General features: G+C 40.6%; 1 protein-coding gene across 13 annotated transcripts in view; it reads right to left on the bottom strand.

The window, feature by feature from the left end:
* PUM2 (pumilio RNA binding family member 2) overlaps positions 1-14,594 on the bottom strand; it is a 67,800-nt gene extending 53,206 nt beyond the window's left edge. For 3 of the 13 annotated variants that reach the window (XM_030269983.4, XM_041715002.2, XM_072926323.1), the window contains exon 1: positions 14,067-14,185. In XM_030269983.4, coding sequence (XP_030125843.2) covers positions 14,067-14,147 — 81 coding nt within the window. In that variant the 5' untranslated portion in view covers positions 14,148-14,185. Of the gene's footprint in view, positions 1-4,626; positions 4,715-14,066; positions 14,186-14,323 lie in introns of those variants that run through there. The other 10 variants (XM_030269985.4, XM_041715003.2, XM_072926324.1 and 7 more) reach the window with 7 other exon arrangements.
* Between the last annotated feature and the right edge of the window lie 282 nt (positions 14,595-14,876).

The following is a 14,876-nucleotide window of genomic DNA, read 5'->3' as shown; positions in this document are numbered from 1 at the left end:
AGCTCTTGGCCTTTCAGTTTTGCTTTTTCCCCTTCCTAAGCAGGCAAGAAGAAATTAGGTGATACCAAACAGTCTGATTTTCGCAGAGTGCTACAACCAGAGATGAAACTACCTAGTTCTTATGCAATGAACTGAACAGCTGAAAGTACAAAAAAAACCCCTACAAACAAACAAATTGGAATTTATAGATGCCTCATGACTCCTCATTCCACTACAAACAACTACCTTTTGCAAAGAAAGGTGCTGACACAACAAACAACTTCTCTATATCCCCAGCATAAAATAACAGTGAAAAGACCCAAGGTTTCATATGTCAGTCTGCTTCAAAATCCACCTTGAGTTTTTTTGCGCTTTTATACTCTGCATAACCTCAAGGAGAGCTAGGAAATGGTAAAACTAACTTCTTTTAGTGTATTGTTTTAGTTCCTCCCTTGCTACAGGGAAGCATATGTGTTTTCTACTTATCTGTCTACAGCAGGTGAATGGACATTTAAAGAAATTGCTGTTATCAATGATTTCAGCTGTTCTCTAAGGATGTTCTCTTTGGACAACAAGCATTTAAACTACCTGTAGATTTCTACAATTGCCTAAAAGCTGGAAAAACCAGCCAACTCTAAAAAAACAGAACTAGAGACTACTTTTAACTCAGTAAGCGTCACTTCTAATTCACTAAGAGTTGCAGCCTAGCTTTGGATATTAATATCCCATTAAGTGCTGGCTAGCATAGTCCTCCAAAGGAAGTAAAAATCTAAAGTAACACCAAAGACTATACCAACAACAATAAACGAAAGTAAAAAAATAAAATTAAGCAGGCTATTTAGAATTGAAATTGAAGTGACAAAAGCTTTTTAACAAGAATTAGTTCAAAGATTGCTATTGATACATCTGTGCTTCAATGGATTTAAAGCCAAATACTTCAACTTTTTCATTTAAGAAGCTAAAAATTTAAGAGCAGTTACATGTAAAAGGTGCTATCAGTACACAGACAGGCACATTACGTAGGGCAGGCAAAACCAGTAATTGTGAATAGAAACAATCCACATTTGAATTATCCTCTAGAAAAATATCAGATGGTGATTTTATGAGCAAAATCGCTGGTTAGATGTCTAAATTCCAGGTTATTAATCTTCACACAAAACAAAGTATTCCCTGAAACCATTTACCCAACTACACGCTTCCCTTCACTATTTATCCACTTTGCTTTTCTCTTCATCTTTACAATGAAGAGAAAAAAGCTTTCACACAACTCTTCATAAAGACACACAAGGGCCTTTTTCACCCTGACTTTAATGTAACTGGTACTGAGTCAAGGTAGTGCAGAAAGCAAAATGCAGCTCCTCTGTGCAATGCAGCAGTGTCATATTTTCAAAACCACCAATTTTAAATCACATTAAAGAAAGGCAAACAGCATTCTAAACCCATCGATAAGAATGTAGATGAAGCAAAAGAACTAATACTAACCCATATTTTTATTTTCTTGACACCATGAATAGTGTAAGGAAATGAATAAGAACGCATCAAGAAATTTGCTGCAAATGCAAAATGCTTGAATGCCTGTATGTAGTCTTTTTTAGCCAAGTTTTCTGGCTCCCACCACCTGGATGTCATGCAAAACTCTCCTAGAAAGCCTAAAACAAGTTTTAACTTTGGAACAAAATTCCACAACCACACAATAACCATGTTTAGAACAAGGCCTCACAGTCTCACCTAGAACCTGGAGCACATGGGAGTGAATGCAAAAAGACTCCAGGTGGCTCCATACAGCACCAGCTCAGGTCTCTGGTTCCTACTCTAGTCCTCCAAGGCTACTCCCAGCCCACACTCCCTCTGGAAGCAGCACTACTGTTCAGGTTTATGCTGCTGACAGTAATTCCTCACAGACCTGAACAGATTCTGTGTAGAGCCACTGCTGCACAAGCACACACCATCGTTTATCTATATGTAAATCCAAGATAATGCACAGCTGACCACATGCCATTTGTTTGCTGTAATATCAAACCAGGCTCTCCCTATGCTAATTACTGAATAAGCACTAAAGTATGAAGGACCCTGCTTCAAAGAACTCTAAGTGTAATACATATTACAAAGACTCATACAACAAGAAACCAAATTGGTAAAGTGAGATAAAGAAGTCATTCACAGGAAGACATTCGACAAGGTCTTTGGAGATATCAAGGCAGGTGGAAATATAAAGAAGTATGCTGGACAGCAGCAGGACACTGGTGAAGATAATTAATAAAGACACAACTAACACAAAATCCACATGCAGGAGACAGCAGTTCATCACTTGACACCACATGAGACAATAGCAGTGGGGAGGAACTGGTCAAGTTCCCTCACCAGTTGAAACCATCACCTACAGTTTGAAATGCTGCTGCTGAAAAGGGCACAAATGGCACAGACACACAGAAACAGCAAATGTGATTGGAAGGAGTGATTAAGAAAAAGTCTCTAAAGAACATAAGTCACACAGAACAAACTTGCTTGCACAATCAAGTGACTGCAAAAACTCCTTTTCCCTGCCCTGATGACAGTTCACTTTAAGTTGCCTACTCCATGCACTACATGCTGGAAAATACTAAAAATACCACCCAAGTATCTGCAAAATTCAACGCTGTAATTTTCTTCCATCTAGGGAGGTGCTTTAAAGCGTATCACCAAAAACTTCTCAATGCTTTTCTTTCAGTCCAATTACATGAAACCACATTACAATGCATCACAAAATACTCCTTTTTCAGCTACTTCAAATCAAAGAGAGGGGAAAGACAGACATATTTACTCTTTCCAGCTATACTATCAAAACTGAGAATCACAAGCAGACAGGCAATAAGGTGATATCTCACTAATCAAGTTGCAAGACATTTAAATTTTTTAACAGAAAAAAAAGGCCCAGCCTTACAATTCACTCAAAAAACTCACAGTATTTGCCCCATCTCATACAGCACTACTATGACAGAAAAATCTCACCAGGAACTTATTGAACAAGATTTTCTAACAAGGAACAGATTTTGCAAAACAGGAATCAAATTCCTTCCCCCTCAGCTCTCCTCTAGGCACAACAGAAAATCCTCCCAGTCTCAGATTTCTTTTCCTAGTTTGTGAGGTCTGAAAAGTTTTAGCTATTTTCAAGTTTGAGAAACTGCTTAAATCATACATTCAACAACCATAATCTGGGTTTCTAGTCTGGTGGAGCTAAATGCTACTGGAACTAATTGATGATAATGGCAAACTCAAAATTAAACCAGAGCAAATCCAAGCATAGAAAGATAATACTTACAAAAAAAGTTGTTAGAGAACTTGTTGCTTGCAGAAACAGAAATAAATGATCTTCAGAACAGCTTCACAGGGCTATTAAATTTACAGGGAGAACAATCCCATCAATCAGGTAAGATAAAACTTGAGCTATTGCAATGGAAAACTAACAAAGTATTTGTGTTGTATAGGTGATTAACACCTGAAAAAGTCTCAAAAATCTGTTGAAGAAAGTTAGTTTGAAATCACTTTAAAATAGTTATATTTCACAACTACACCTCACTTTTAAGCTGAAATAAAAGTTGTAAACAAAGATAGGAAATAAAAAAACGGCTACAAGCATATTTAGATTTCTAGGGACAGTTTTAAGAAAAATCTATAAAAGGAAGAACTAATGATTGAAGAAATGCAATTCCCACTGTAAGGTCAGGAAACAGATTATGCTGTTCTCAATTTGAATGAAGAGATTATGTTCATTGTTTCAAGGGATGGCTACATGACTGTGAGGTCTCATATGGGAAAATGATTTCCCAATTTCTACTTCACAAACATATTAGTCTATCTTACTGAACAACAAACAAAATAATCTTATTAAAACCAAGGCAGAATTTTTGCTAGGAATTGTCCATTCCAACCTGTTAAGTATTTGCACATTTTTCTAGTTTAATAGCATCTATACATTTTCTCATGGCTATATTAGTTCTAACAACCCCCACAGAAGTCAGGATGGATACTTGCAAATACTGAAACACACAGCTTCTCTTCCAGACCACAAAGTGCCAAAAAGCTCTTGAACTCAGTAAGACTCTTTGTTCTCTCCTCTTCCCCTCTAAGGAAGGGTGTTTCGTTGTTGCAGCAGCTACTCACAAAACTTTGAGATGTTTGTCAATTCTAACACAAGTGAGTTGCAGCAACTGCAGCTCAACTGAAACTTTGGGTAAAGACACAATTTATGTTCTTTTCTTTATAGCACCCACTACCCTTTGGATTTTTGGAAAAGGCTGCAACAGCCAAATCTTTTCACTGTCAGCCTTGCTTATCAACTCTTGCTTCTTCAAAAGCAAGAGGCAAAGACCTCTTTGCAAGAGGCAAAAACCCAGGTCATGTTAAAATTCACAACCTAAAATATTTAGATTAGACTAACAAAGTGTTTAACTACCCTTACCATGAAGGAGGGAAGCAGCTGGAGCTGAACTAGGAAAAGACAGGACAAGTAGCCTGGGCAGTATCACACTGCTGTAGCTGTTTGCTTCAGCATATGGGAAGAACACCTGCAAGTAGTCCAACATCCTAGAAACTATATCCTGACTTTACAAAAAACTGCTTTTCTGTAACTCCAAATATTACATACTGATTGATGATCACTAAGCCTACCTGCAGCCTCATGGGGATGTGAACAAAAGGATGATGCCACAGCACACAGCAGTCTTCCTCAAATGCTCTGCTACCAGAGACTGAAATGCTTTTTTGATGTTGAGGGAAAGAAAAAAAATGTCAAAACTTCACATGAAATATTTTTCATACTTAGTTCATTATCCTTTATAACTCTTTTCACTATTAAATATTTTAAAGAAAGATTAATGGGAATCAGGGATGATTATCTCTAGGTTAAGGAGTTTATACTTAACCTTGTCAGTGACTGGATGGTCACTACTGTTTTAATATGGAAGGTGACAATGGTGGTGTCCTGACACAAATTAGTGGTGCTGGCTTTGACATCTTGTACTGAGGAGCTGTGCATGCACTGCTGTTCTATCACCTCTCATGCAAAGCATGCTCCTCTAGCCTCTGCCCTCCTCTATGCTGCAAATTATTATTCAGAGACTCCTCCTCTGCCTGCAAAGTAGTTCAAGTCTCTGAAGTGCTGCCCATTAGTAACTGCTGTCCACCACTTCAATTTTTATTGCTGCAGCTGAAGCAGATATAGAAGAACATAGTAGGCTGAGAATATTAACAACTGGCGTGTTTCTGCGCCTCTTATTCTGAAATGCTCTGTAAGACTATGTTAGTTCTGAGCCAGTGGTTGGTCAATTGGGACACCAATGTGTCAAGTGTACACTTAGCAAAAGGAATTTTTCATTTCAACCAAGTGTTGTATCCACTTGTGGTGTGTTTGAATTTCCTGCTCTTCTCTTAAATGCTTGTGCCATCTGGAGTTCTTCCATTAGTCTTGGTAATTTCCAAATTAGGGTAAACTAAGCCTCAACACTACCATTGATCTCCAGGATAACCCACCCGATCTTTCTCTGGGCTATCACAGACCTCCAAGTTACTGTGAATTAACTTAGAATATTTCAGCTGAAAGGAATAACCCAATCCAACTTCAAGGCTGACCAAAATTTAAAGCATCTTATTAATAACATGAACTGCCTTCCAACTATTGACACTTCAGTGATAATTCCCACAGTTCACCCCTCAATAACCCCTTATCAGGGACATCGACAAGCAACTCCCCAGACTTTAACCACAGTAAAAATTAAGTATCCTAGTAGACAAGTAATTATCTTTACTAAAGACATTGTCTGCCTTATGTTCAGTTTTTCTGAAGATACTTCAGATGGCTTTCAGAAGACCAAAATAATGTTTCACTAGTCTTCCCAGGAGTTCATTTCTTGCAGTTAATGAAGTACATTTATCAACTTCTTATTCTCCAACTGAGATCCTTTAGTACTTTAACCAATTTGAAGATTCTTCACAATCCATTAGTGACTCCAGCCAAGTTGATCTATTTGTCTTATTGCCAGGAACAACTCTTTCAACGAACTCCTATCTATCACCCAGCATTGGTTAAAAAATATCACGTATCTTCTGGTATGAAAGTGGATATAAGGTTTTTCCATATTCTCTATTAACTTGAAATCACCAGTTAAAGGCATCAGGCTCATGGGACTTACTTGACAGAAGACTATCCCTGTGGAATCCTCTGAATCCTTTCTCCTCAGGGAAATCCCCAGAGCACTGCTGTGGAGAGACTTACCATAGTGTCTTCCCCACCTGGGTGGACAGAAACGACTCCTTCATGGACTCTTGCTTAACACTGATCCATCTCGGTTCCTTTCCCCATGTGTCCCAACTTCCCCTGGTTTCTCCTTTCTCTGTTTCCTCACTGGTTGTGGTACCTCTGGTGGCCAGCGCAGTCTTCCCTGTAAGCCAATGCCCTTTGCCCTGCCCTTTGTACCACCCCTGTGCCCTCCCCTACTTAACCTTGCACACAGCACCCGGTCTTGTCTTTGTCCCTGATCCCTCTGGCATGGTGGGTGCAATAAACCTTCACTGGAATACATCAAAAAAAGATCCTTCCTGTCTTTCCTCTGCGGAACTGTCTGTGTGCATGGACTTGAAACGGCTGTTCTCGTGGCCTTACTCAGAGCGGCTGCTGAAGGAGATGCTTCCAAGAAGGCTGTAGCATTTCCACCACGCTGCAACATACCCCTGGAAAACTGGATGGAGCACAATGCTGGGAGAAGTTCTTGGTGTTTTGGTAGAGAGCTGGGGCTGTTCAGCCTAGGGAAGAGAAGGCTCTGAGGACACCTTAATGCACCTTCCAGTACCCAGAGGGGTTACAGGAAAGCTGGACCAAGGCATAGGGGGATAGGGCAAGGGTAAATGACTTTAAACTGGCAGAGGGCAGGTTTATAGCAGGTATTAGGAAGAAATTCTTTACCATGAGGATGGTGAGACACTGCTGGCATCAGCTGCCCAGAGAAGCTGTGGCTGTCCTGTCATTGGAAGTGTGCAAGGCCAGGCTGGACGGGGCTTTAAGCAACCTGATCTAGGGGAAGGTGTCCCTACCCATGGTAGTGTAGGGGGGGTTGGAACTGGATAATCTTTAAGGTCTCTGCCAACGCAAACCATTCAGTGATTATTTGAGCATCAGACATTACAAGATGTTTATCTACTATATTTGCTTCTATTAGTTTTCTTTCAATTCTTCTTTGAATGCACAATAAAATTCTATTTTAATATATTAACCTACACAGTCTGTGTAGTAGACACAGAACATAATTCCAGCTAAACTCCATCCACTGTTTGCATAAATACAGACCTTAGAAAACCCATTTCTTTGGTACATCTAACTTTATAGTTTTCAAAAACAAAACCCCCCCAAAACAACAAACTCCCTCCAAAAAACACCTCCAACAAAACAGCAACCTCCATCTTAACTAAATCCCAAAGAACACTGGTACACAGAACTCAAAGAATTGAAATGGAGAAATCTCCTGATCTGCCCTTGATTTCTGCTGGCTTATATTACTACTGAAGAATGAGAGCAAATGAGTCAAAAATCTGTACAAAAGTAAGATGATGATTACAGTAAATTGAAAACTACTATTCCCACGTGGATAATGCACAGCAAAGAGAAGCTTCCCCTTCACCAAATCTTCATAATGCACAGAACCACTGAAGCACTTCAAAAAATTAAGAGTAGTTCCTCTGCATCCCCCATTCAAGTTACCAGAAAACACATATAAGGTTCATGACATTCACCTGCAAGAGGAATCCAGAAGTATTTGGATGGACCTGACTGAACTAAACAAAGCTGCTGATAAAGGCATGGCTCTGATCACTAGGGATGGAAAGCAGGTGGCAGAAGGGAGATGTAACTGTTATACAGCACTTATCTGTGAATAATTTTACCAACACAACATGTCAACATTGAGAAATGCTAGTGAAAAGCAGCACCAATAACTGTGCAACTTCCACTAGCAAGGAAAAACTCATCATTTTCATTCTCAGGAAGTGTATCCAAATGGGCAAATAAAATATGAATTTTAGATTTACAAAACTACATTATAGCTTCTGCACAAGTAATAAAGAATGTGATACAGCATGAAACATGATGTCAGGTAAAAGGTTTTCTATTTTGCTACGTAGGTCAATATAAGAGGAAGAAAGTAGTAAAAGGCAAAGCCAGAAACAAAATGCCAAAATAAATTAAAGAATGAGAAACAACAGGTAAAGAAGAAGATGTAGATACAACAGACAACATCTCTGCTTCTAAGGTCAGCAAATTTTGTGTATTTACATTTGGTCCTATACTTACTACAATTTTGAGTACAGTCCCTACGTCCTTGGGCTTGGGAAGTTGCAGAAAGTTCCTTGTAGACCTAAACTGTGGCACTCTACCAGAATCCTGGGGGAGAAAGTAATTCCTACCTTCAAATCAAAACAAAAGTTTTTAAAATAAACTTGGGAAGCTTTATCAAACATTTGAGGGCAAAAGGCTTAAAATTGATTTTGTTTTTCTTCTAGGTTACCATTTGCAAAAGGAGAGTTACATTTTAATCTACACTCAATTCTACTTCTATTTCACCTGCATAGAACATTCTCATCTCTATGTGTAACAACTAAGACTCATTACTAAATGCATATTACTTCACATAAAGACTACCAGAAGAGAGTGCCTTTTCAAACTGAACCAACTGCTTTGCATAAATTCAAATATCATATTCTGATAAAAAACAGGCACTCCAAAAAATATGATATGCTTATGTAAGTTTAAAAAATGGCTCCAACTGAACATTTCAAAATTATTTTATGCAGTTTCACAAATAACTGCTTTAACAAAATTAATGGCAAGTTTTAGGTTTTATTATTACAGCATTGAAAAATCAGCTTAATTAACACATACTGTTCTTAAAGATGTGGATTTGACACAAAACACAGCAACTGTTTCAATGAAAAACAAATCTATGACCTACTGTATGACCTATATGAACACCATCTCTTGTGGGCCAGCAGTGTTTGCCAGACACACAGCTGCCCTCCAGCCTGCTGCTGGAAGAATTTCCAACTGTGGCACAGAGAACATCCACTGAGGAGTACCTGGATATTGGAAGCACCTGACACCACAGTTACAGGGATAGTGTGAGGAGTGTTTCCACCTGAACTGGGCCCTGATGTTACTGCAGCTACTGCTACAGGTGGGGCAACCCCTTCTCCAACCCCACTGGCTTCCACACCAGCATTCAAATGCTTCATTCCTCTGATCTCCAGCCAGGACACCTCATCCATGCCTAGGAGGACACAAGAAATGCTCACGCCACAAAAAAAAGCTAAAGATAAAAACTTTTGATAACAAAAAAGGCTCTCCTACATATCTTTAAATATATAGCTCTTATAATTTGGACTGGGAAAGAAAAAAAAAAACAAAACAAGACAAGAACAATATTTATTGGGAAATATGTTTACTGATTTAAACTTTAAATCTTAAATGCCACTGCCAAAGTAGGACTCTACAAGAAAAAAAAGCACCACAGGTTTTTACAAAACAATATATTAAAACTGTAGAGCTCCATACATTATAAATTCTTGCCCACGTACTTCCTTGCTAAAAAAATCAAAATACAATTTTCAATCACAAAGGCAGCAGTTTCTTTTACATTATTACTCAGCATGATGTGTAAAACCACTAATTCTGTTATACTGCCATGTCTGATTCTATAATTAGTAGACTATGTATCAAAGTAGCACAGAAAACTAACTTTTCTATGGGAACTACATCTCACTCTTACACCCCAGCCTCAATTGTTCTTTCAAATGTGTTAAACTACACAATATTCTAACAAAGTAATTGACATTAAACGTCTCTAACTCACACAACAGTACATGTGGGGGTCATCACAAAACAGAGATTTCAGACTCAGATTAAAATTAAATTCATCAGCTCACTTTGAAACATTTAAGACTTGGCTTAAAACAATTATAAATGACAACAGCAAAACACTCTGGTATGACAAAATCCTCTCAGGAAAAAACACGTGTCCCTGCCTGAACACTCACACTTAATGATCTTCACACATTCCTAATCTACCATAACTGATGTATTATCAGCCTTTTATTATCTGAATGGATATAAATAAAACACAAAATACCACCCGAAATCTAAAATAAGTACTTCTTAATGGAGAAAAACATTCAAGTCCAAGAAATGTCTTATTTTTCATGCTAAAGGAAAGTGGCAAGTCCAATTAAAATCTAAGATATGTGGATAGATATTTAATCAGACTACAACACTTAGATCTCAAATATAGACAAAATATACCAGTCCATTAATCCCTCTACACAGTTCTACCTTATTCACTGAGTCTTACAGACTATCAAATGTTGCATCTTTAAGGAAAAATATAATATATAGACAATTATATGGTAGGAGTATTTTTTTTTAACTCTTGAACAATCTTGGTTTTGAGTAATGCAAGATCTAAAGCTACTCTGCCTTATCAGTACTGTTACAGTAGATATTTGCTTATTGTCAAAATACTGCAGTAACATGAGTTCTGCAACTTCTTCAGACTACCTGATTAACTCATCACCGTACCATGCCAGAACTAAAATTTAAACAATATATATCACAGAGGAGACAAACAGAAGATACTTAAAATATATGAATCAAGGTAGACTCCTTATTTTTAGATCAACTACACAAAGTCATTTCCAGTAAGTCTAGCTTTGTATTTAATCAATACACACGTGAAGAGTTACAGAACTTAATGTAGCTTTTAAAAACTCACTTCCTTTGTGAAGAGATTTATGATCTAATTCTACACAAAACTTTGTATCAACCATGCAAAATGTCTATATGACTAGTTCAATCCATCACCCAAAATTCTTCCTAAAAAAACATGGATGAAATCTAACAGCAAAGTTATGAACACATAGATCTGACATGACTCCACTTACTTCCACTAGGATTTACATACTGAAAGCATTATATGGAAAGACAGACAACCAGACCTATTACCTCTGAGACTTTTGCCAACACCTCAATAAAGCAAGAGGTAATCTATCCTGGAGTTGTATGGAAAATTAAATTTAAAATAATCACAACTACAAAACGTAGACCAGATTACATAGTCCAAGGTACACAAATATGTGGTGTCAAAAAATAAGCCTGCCTAGAAAGGTTGCAGATGTGTTTTTAGCATAGCCTGCAGAGGACAGGATATCATATCAGCATTCAAGTTTAGTGTAAATAAATGCATATACAGAGAACTGGCAAAAAAGTCAAATGTGGCTTATTACTGAGATGGTTTTGCTATGGAGTTAGGCATTTCCTTTTGAACTCCTAAGATGGTTGTCATAACCTCTTCTGATGCATTTCTTCTACATACCTACAACTACTCTTAAATAACCATGTTTAGAAAAAGTATCTGTTAAGCAATAATGAAATATAATCTTTAGAGATAAGTGGCCTTTATTTGTAAGCTAAACATTTCACATATCAGCTCTTGCCTACTATTCTAAAAGCCACAGCAGGTACTCTGAGTGAGATCCAAACTAAATCTTGCTGTAAAGTTTCAGCATGCAAGCCATTGTATAAATTTTATATAACTTGTTTGAAATGACACCAAAGCAGCTAGAACTGAATCCTTTACATGTTTTGATGTAATTTTAAATGGTTTTCCACTACATGACTGGGAAGTGCCTCCAACTTCATTACTAGCAACACTACACAGTTGGTATTATTTGTTACAGGAGGTTTTAAAGGAAAGATTTCTTTCCTCATTGCCAAGACAAAGGCCTAGGCATTGGCTTAAGTGGAATAAGCAAGACAAAAGTTATGTAATGGGTGGGGAAATTGCAATTAAATGAGGCAAACATTTTCACCTAAATTACTTGAAGAGAAAGAAGATTGATAACTCTCATACACACCTACACTTTCGATACACACAATGAGAAGCATTTATACATTATGTCTACTGTCTTATGTATTTCCTCTGTAGAGTTTCTATCAAACTTTGTAAAAAGAGAATTCAATGTATTAATGCTCATTTTACAGGAGATTCTCAACATAGAATTTAACAACCAAGAGAATTTAGGTTTCCTTTTTAGTGCAACAGACAGTTAATTTTCATATAATTCCACATTCAAAAAAATAAGCAGGAAGACATACAAGTAGGAATTCAAACCTTCTACTGTGTAAAAAACTTAGTTTAACAATTCTGGAATTTTGGAAACCACTGTAAAAAGATAGATTAAATTATCAAGGAGAATGCTTCTACACATGCTGACTATTCAGTACACACTCAAGTATCACTAAATGAAGGAGAGGGGGCAATATCTAAAAGTGAACTAGAAAGTGCTGCTAAAAAATCAAATCTAGTTCACAGTTTCAGCAAGCTGACGTTCTGTTAACACACCTGCAACATCTGGCCCACCAAGAACATTGCAGAGAAACACCCAAGGAAAACAACTACATAAAGCCTTCAGTGTACTCCACAATCCACTGTAAGATTTAATATACACTGTCATAACAAGAGGCATCTTCTTATAAAAAGACAGGCAAGCCCAGCTCTTCCAGCCAACTGCTTGCACTATTAGCTCAATCACATACCAGATACAATTACAATCGCCTCAGCACTGTGCCAACATCCCTCACACAGAAGATTTATTACTACAGAGTGATACTACAGGGGAAAAAAACAAACCATTGTTATTAATGCAGAAAGAGTATTCAAATAACGTGGACTTTCCTTTGTACAACATCCACATAATATACTGCAGAATGTGCATTATCAAGCAGTTTCTCACATGCATTTGCCTACTAACCATTCTGCTGGGCCAAATTCCAAATTTTCAACTCTGAACACTTCAGAAAACTGTCAGGTGATCTGGTGTCATTTCCACCCATATAACCCAAACGACACCACCACTAAATTAGCATTTCCCTTTTAATGCGAGTTTCCTTCTCCCACTTCCCTAGCATATTTATACTCGCGTTGACACAGAGTTGTTGAGCAAAGCAGGCAGCATTTCCCACAGCTTCTCAATAAAACTGCAACTGTTGTTAACATCTGGTTTTAAACCTAGACGTGACTAAATATAACACAAAACTATGCTTTATGTGTAAAAATGGTAACATGGCATAGTAATTATATTTCGAATGCATTCATATCCCACATACCTGAAGAGCTACACCATGAGCTTACTGAAACTATGAAGGCCTGATCTCTCAGTGGAAATGCAACAAAGAGAAAGTAAAGTAAACCTCAAAGTATTTTGTTAACATGTAGCATATGTAGGGAATATTAGGCGTATTAACAGTTTTACTGATTCACATTGCTCATACACATCTAATTGCTCAGAAAAAAGCATCCCGAAATCAGGTGATAAGAGGTTCTTTATCACATCTCAAACACGCTGCACATTTTGGTATTAAGCCATCTTGCTACAAACTGTAAACTAGAAGAATATAAACCATCCCAAAAGTATTTTCTCTCAAAGAAACAAGGATCTGACCATAGGAAATACACGAAAGAAAGCAATACCAAAACAAAACCCAAAAATCTTTGCACAATAGCTGCCACGGAGATTAACCCCAAACTGTTCTCTGTACGCACGATCCACTCAGGACAGGAGACATTTCCCTCAACTTTTTGTTTTTGTGGTCTGCACAGGCAGATTTGAAGCGGAATCAAACCCTACCGCTTCACTGTGTGCCACCAACTACCAAAGGCATTTGGCCTTCTCGCTGCACTCTCAGGAAGCGGTTATTATCTTTAACAGCACTAAAAAAACCCACAAGTTTTTCGCACGTTCGAACAAAGCCCGTGTGATCCCAGCCACGCAATGGCCCGTGGGGTCCGAGCGCCGCCCCTGTCTCCGCTCGCCCCGAGCCCGAGTCCATTGTAGCCCCGGGGCTGCGTCCGCCCCCGTCTGCCCCGGGCCCCGGCGCTGCCCCGGGCAGCAGCGCGGCCCCGCACGCCCCGCCGGGCCGGGCTCGGCTCCCGAGTGCACAATGCCGCCCGCCCCTCCCTCCCTCCCTGCTCCCCCGGCGCCGCCGCCCCTCACGGCGCTCGCTCCGTCCCCACCTCGGCGCCGCTCCCGGGCGGACACAAAGGCGGCGAGGCCGCCGCGCAGGCCCCGCGCCGCCCGGTGACCTGCCACAACATGGCCCCCTCCCTCCTCCTCCTCCTCCTCCTCCTCCTCCTCCTCCCCTCCCTCTCCCCTCCCTCGGCGCGCAGCCGAACCCGCAGACAAAAGGGGGCTGGAGTAAGGGGGGCCCGCCCGCCCGCTCCGCCCGCCCGCGGCCTTCCCAGCGCGGCGCCGGCCCCCCGGGGCTACTCACGGGCTGGCTGGCGGCGATGGAGCCGGAGCGGCCGCTGGGACACGCCTGCCCGCCCACCGGCCCCTTCCTCCTCCTCCTGCCGCTCCCGCTGGGCGCCGCTCCTTCCTGCCTCCCCTCCCGCCCGCTCGGGGCTCACAACAACATCGCGCGGAGGGACAGGGACAGCGAGAGCGCGGCTGAACCTTCCCGGCCGCTCCCCCCGGCCGCTGCCGCCGCTCGGCCCCGCCGCCCCTGCCCGCCCCGGCCCCGCCGCGCCTGCGCGCCCCGGCCCGGCCCGCGGGGAGGCGGAGGGAGGAGGCGGCGGCCCCCGGCCCCTTCCGCCGCGCATGCGCCGCCGCCGCCCCTCAGCGGGCACGGCGAGGGGGGTGTCCCTGTCCCTGTCCCTGTCCCTGTCCCTGTCCCTGTCCTGCCCGCCGGCAGCGTCAGTACCGCTGGGCTGGTGTGCTTATGCTCACCTGCATTTACTGCCGCCAGCTCTGGGCTCCTCAGTGCCAGAACGACAGGGAACTTCTGGAGAGGGTCCAGTGGAGGCCACAAGGATGATGTGCGGTCA

Source organism: Taeniopygia guttata, chromosome 3, assembly GCF_048771995.1.
Source record: "Taeniopygia guttata chromosome 3, bTaeGut7.mat, whole genome shotgun sequence".
Lineage (NCBI taxonomy): Eukaryota > Metazoa > Chordata > Aves > Passeriformes > Estrildidae > Taeniopygia > Taeniopygia guttata.
The sequence above is the reverse complement of the archived record's forward strand: the minus strand, read 5'-3'. Positions and strand labels throughout refer to the sequence as shown.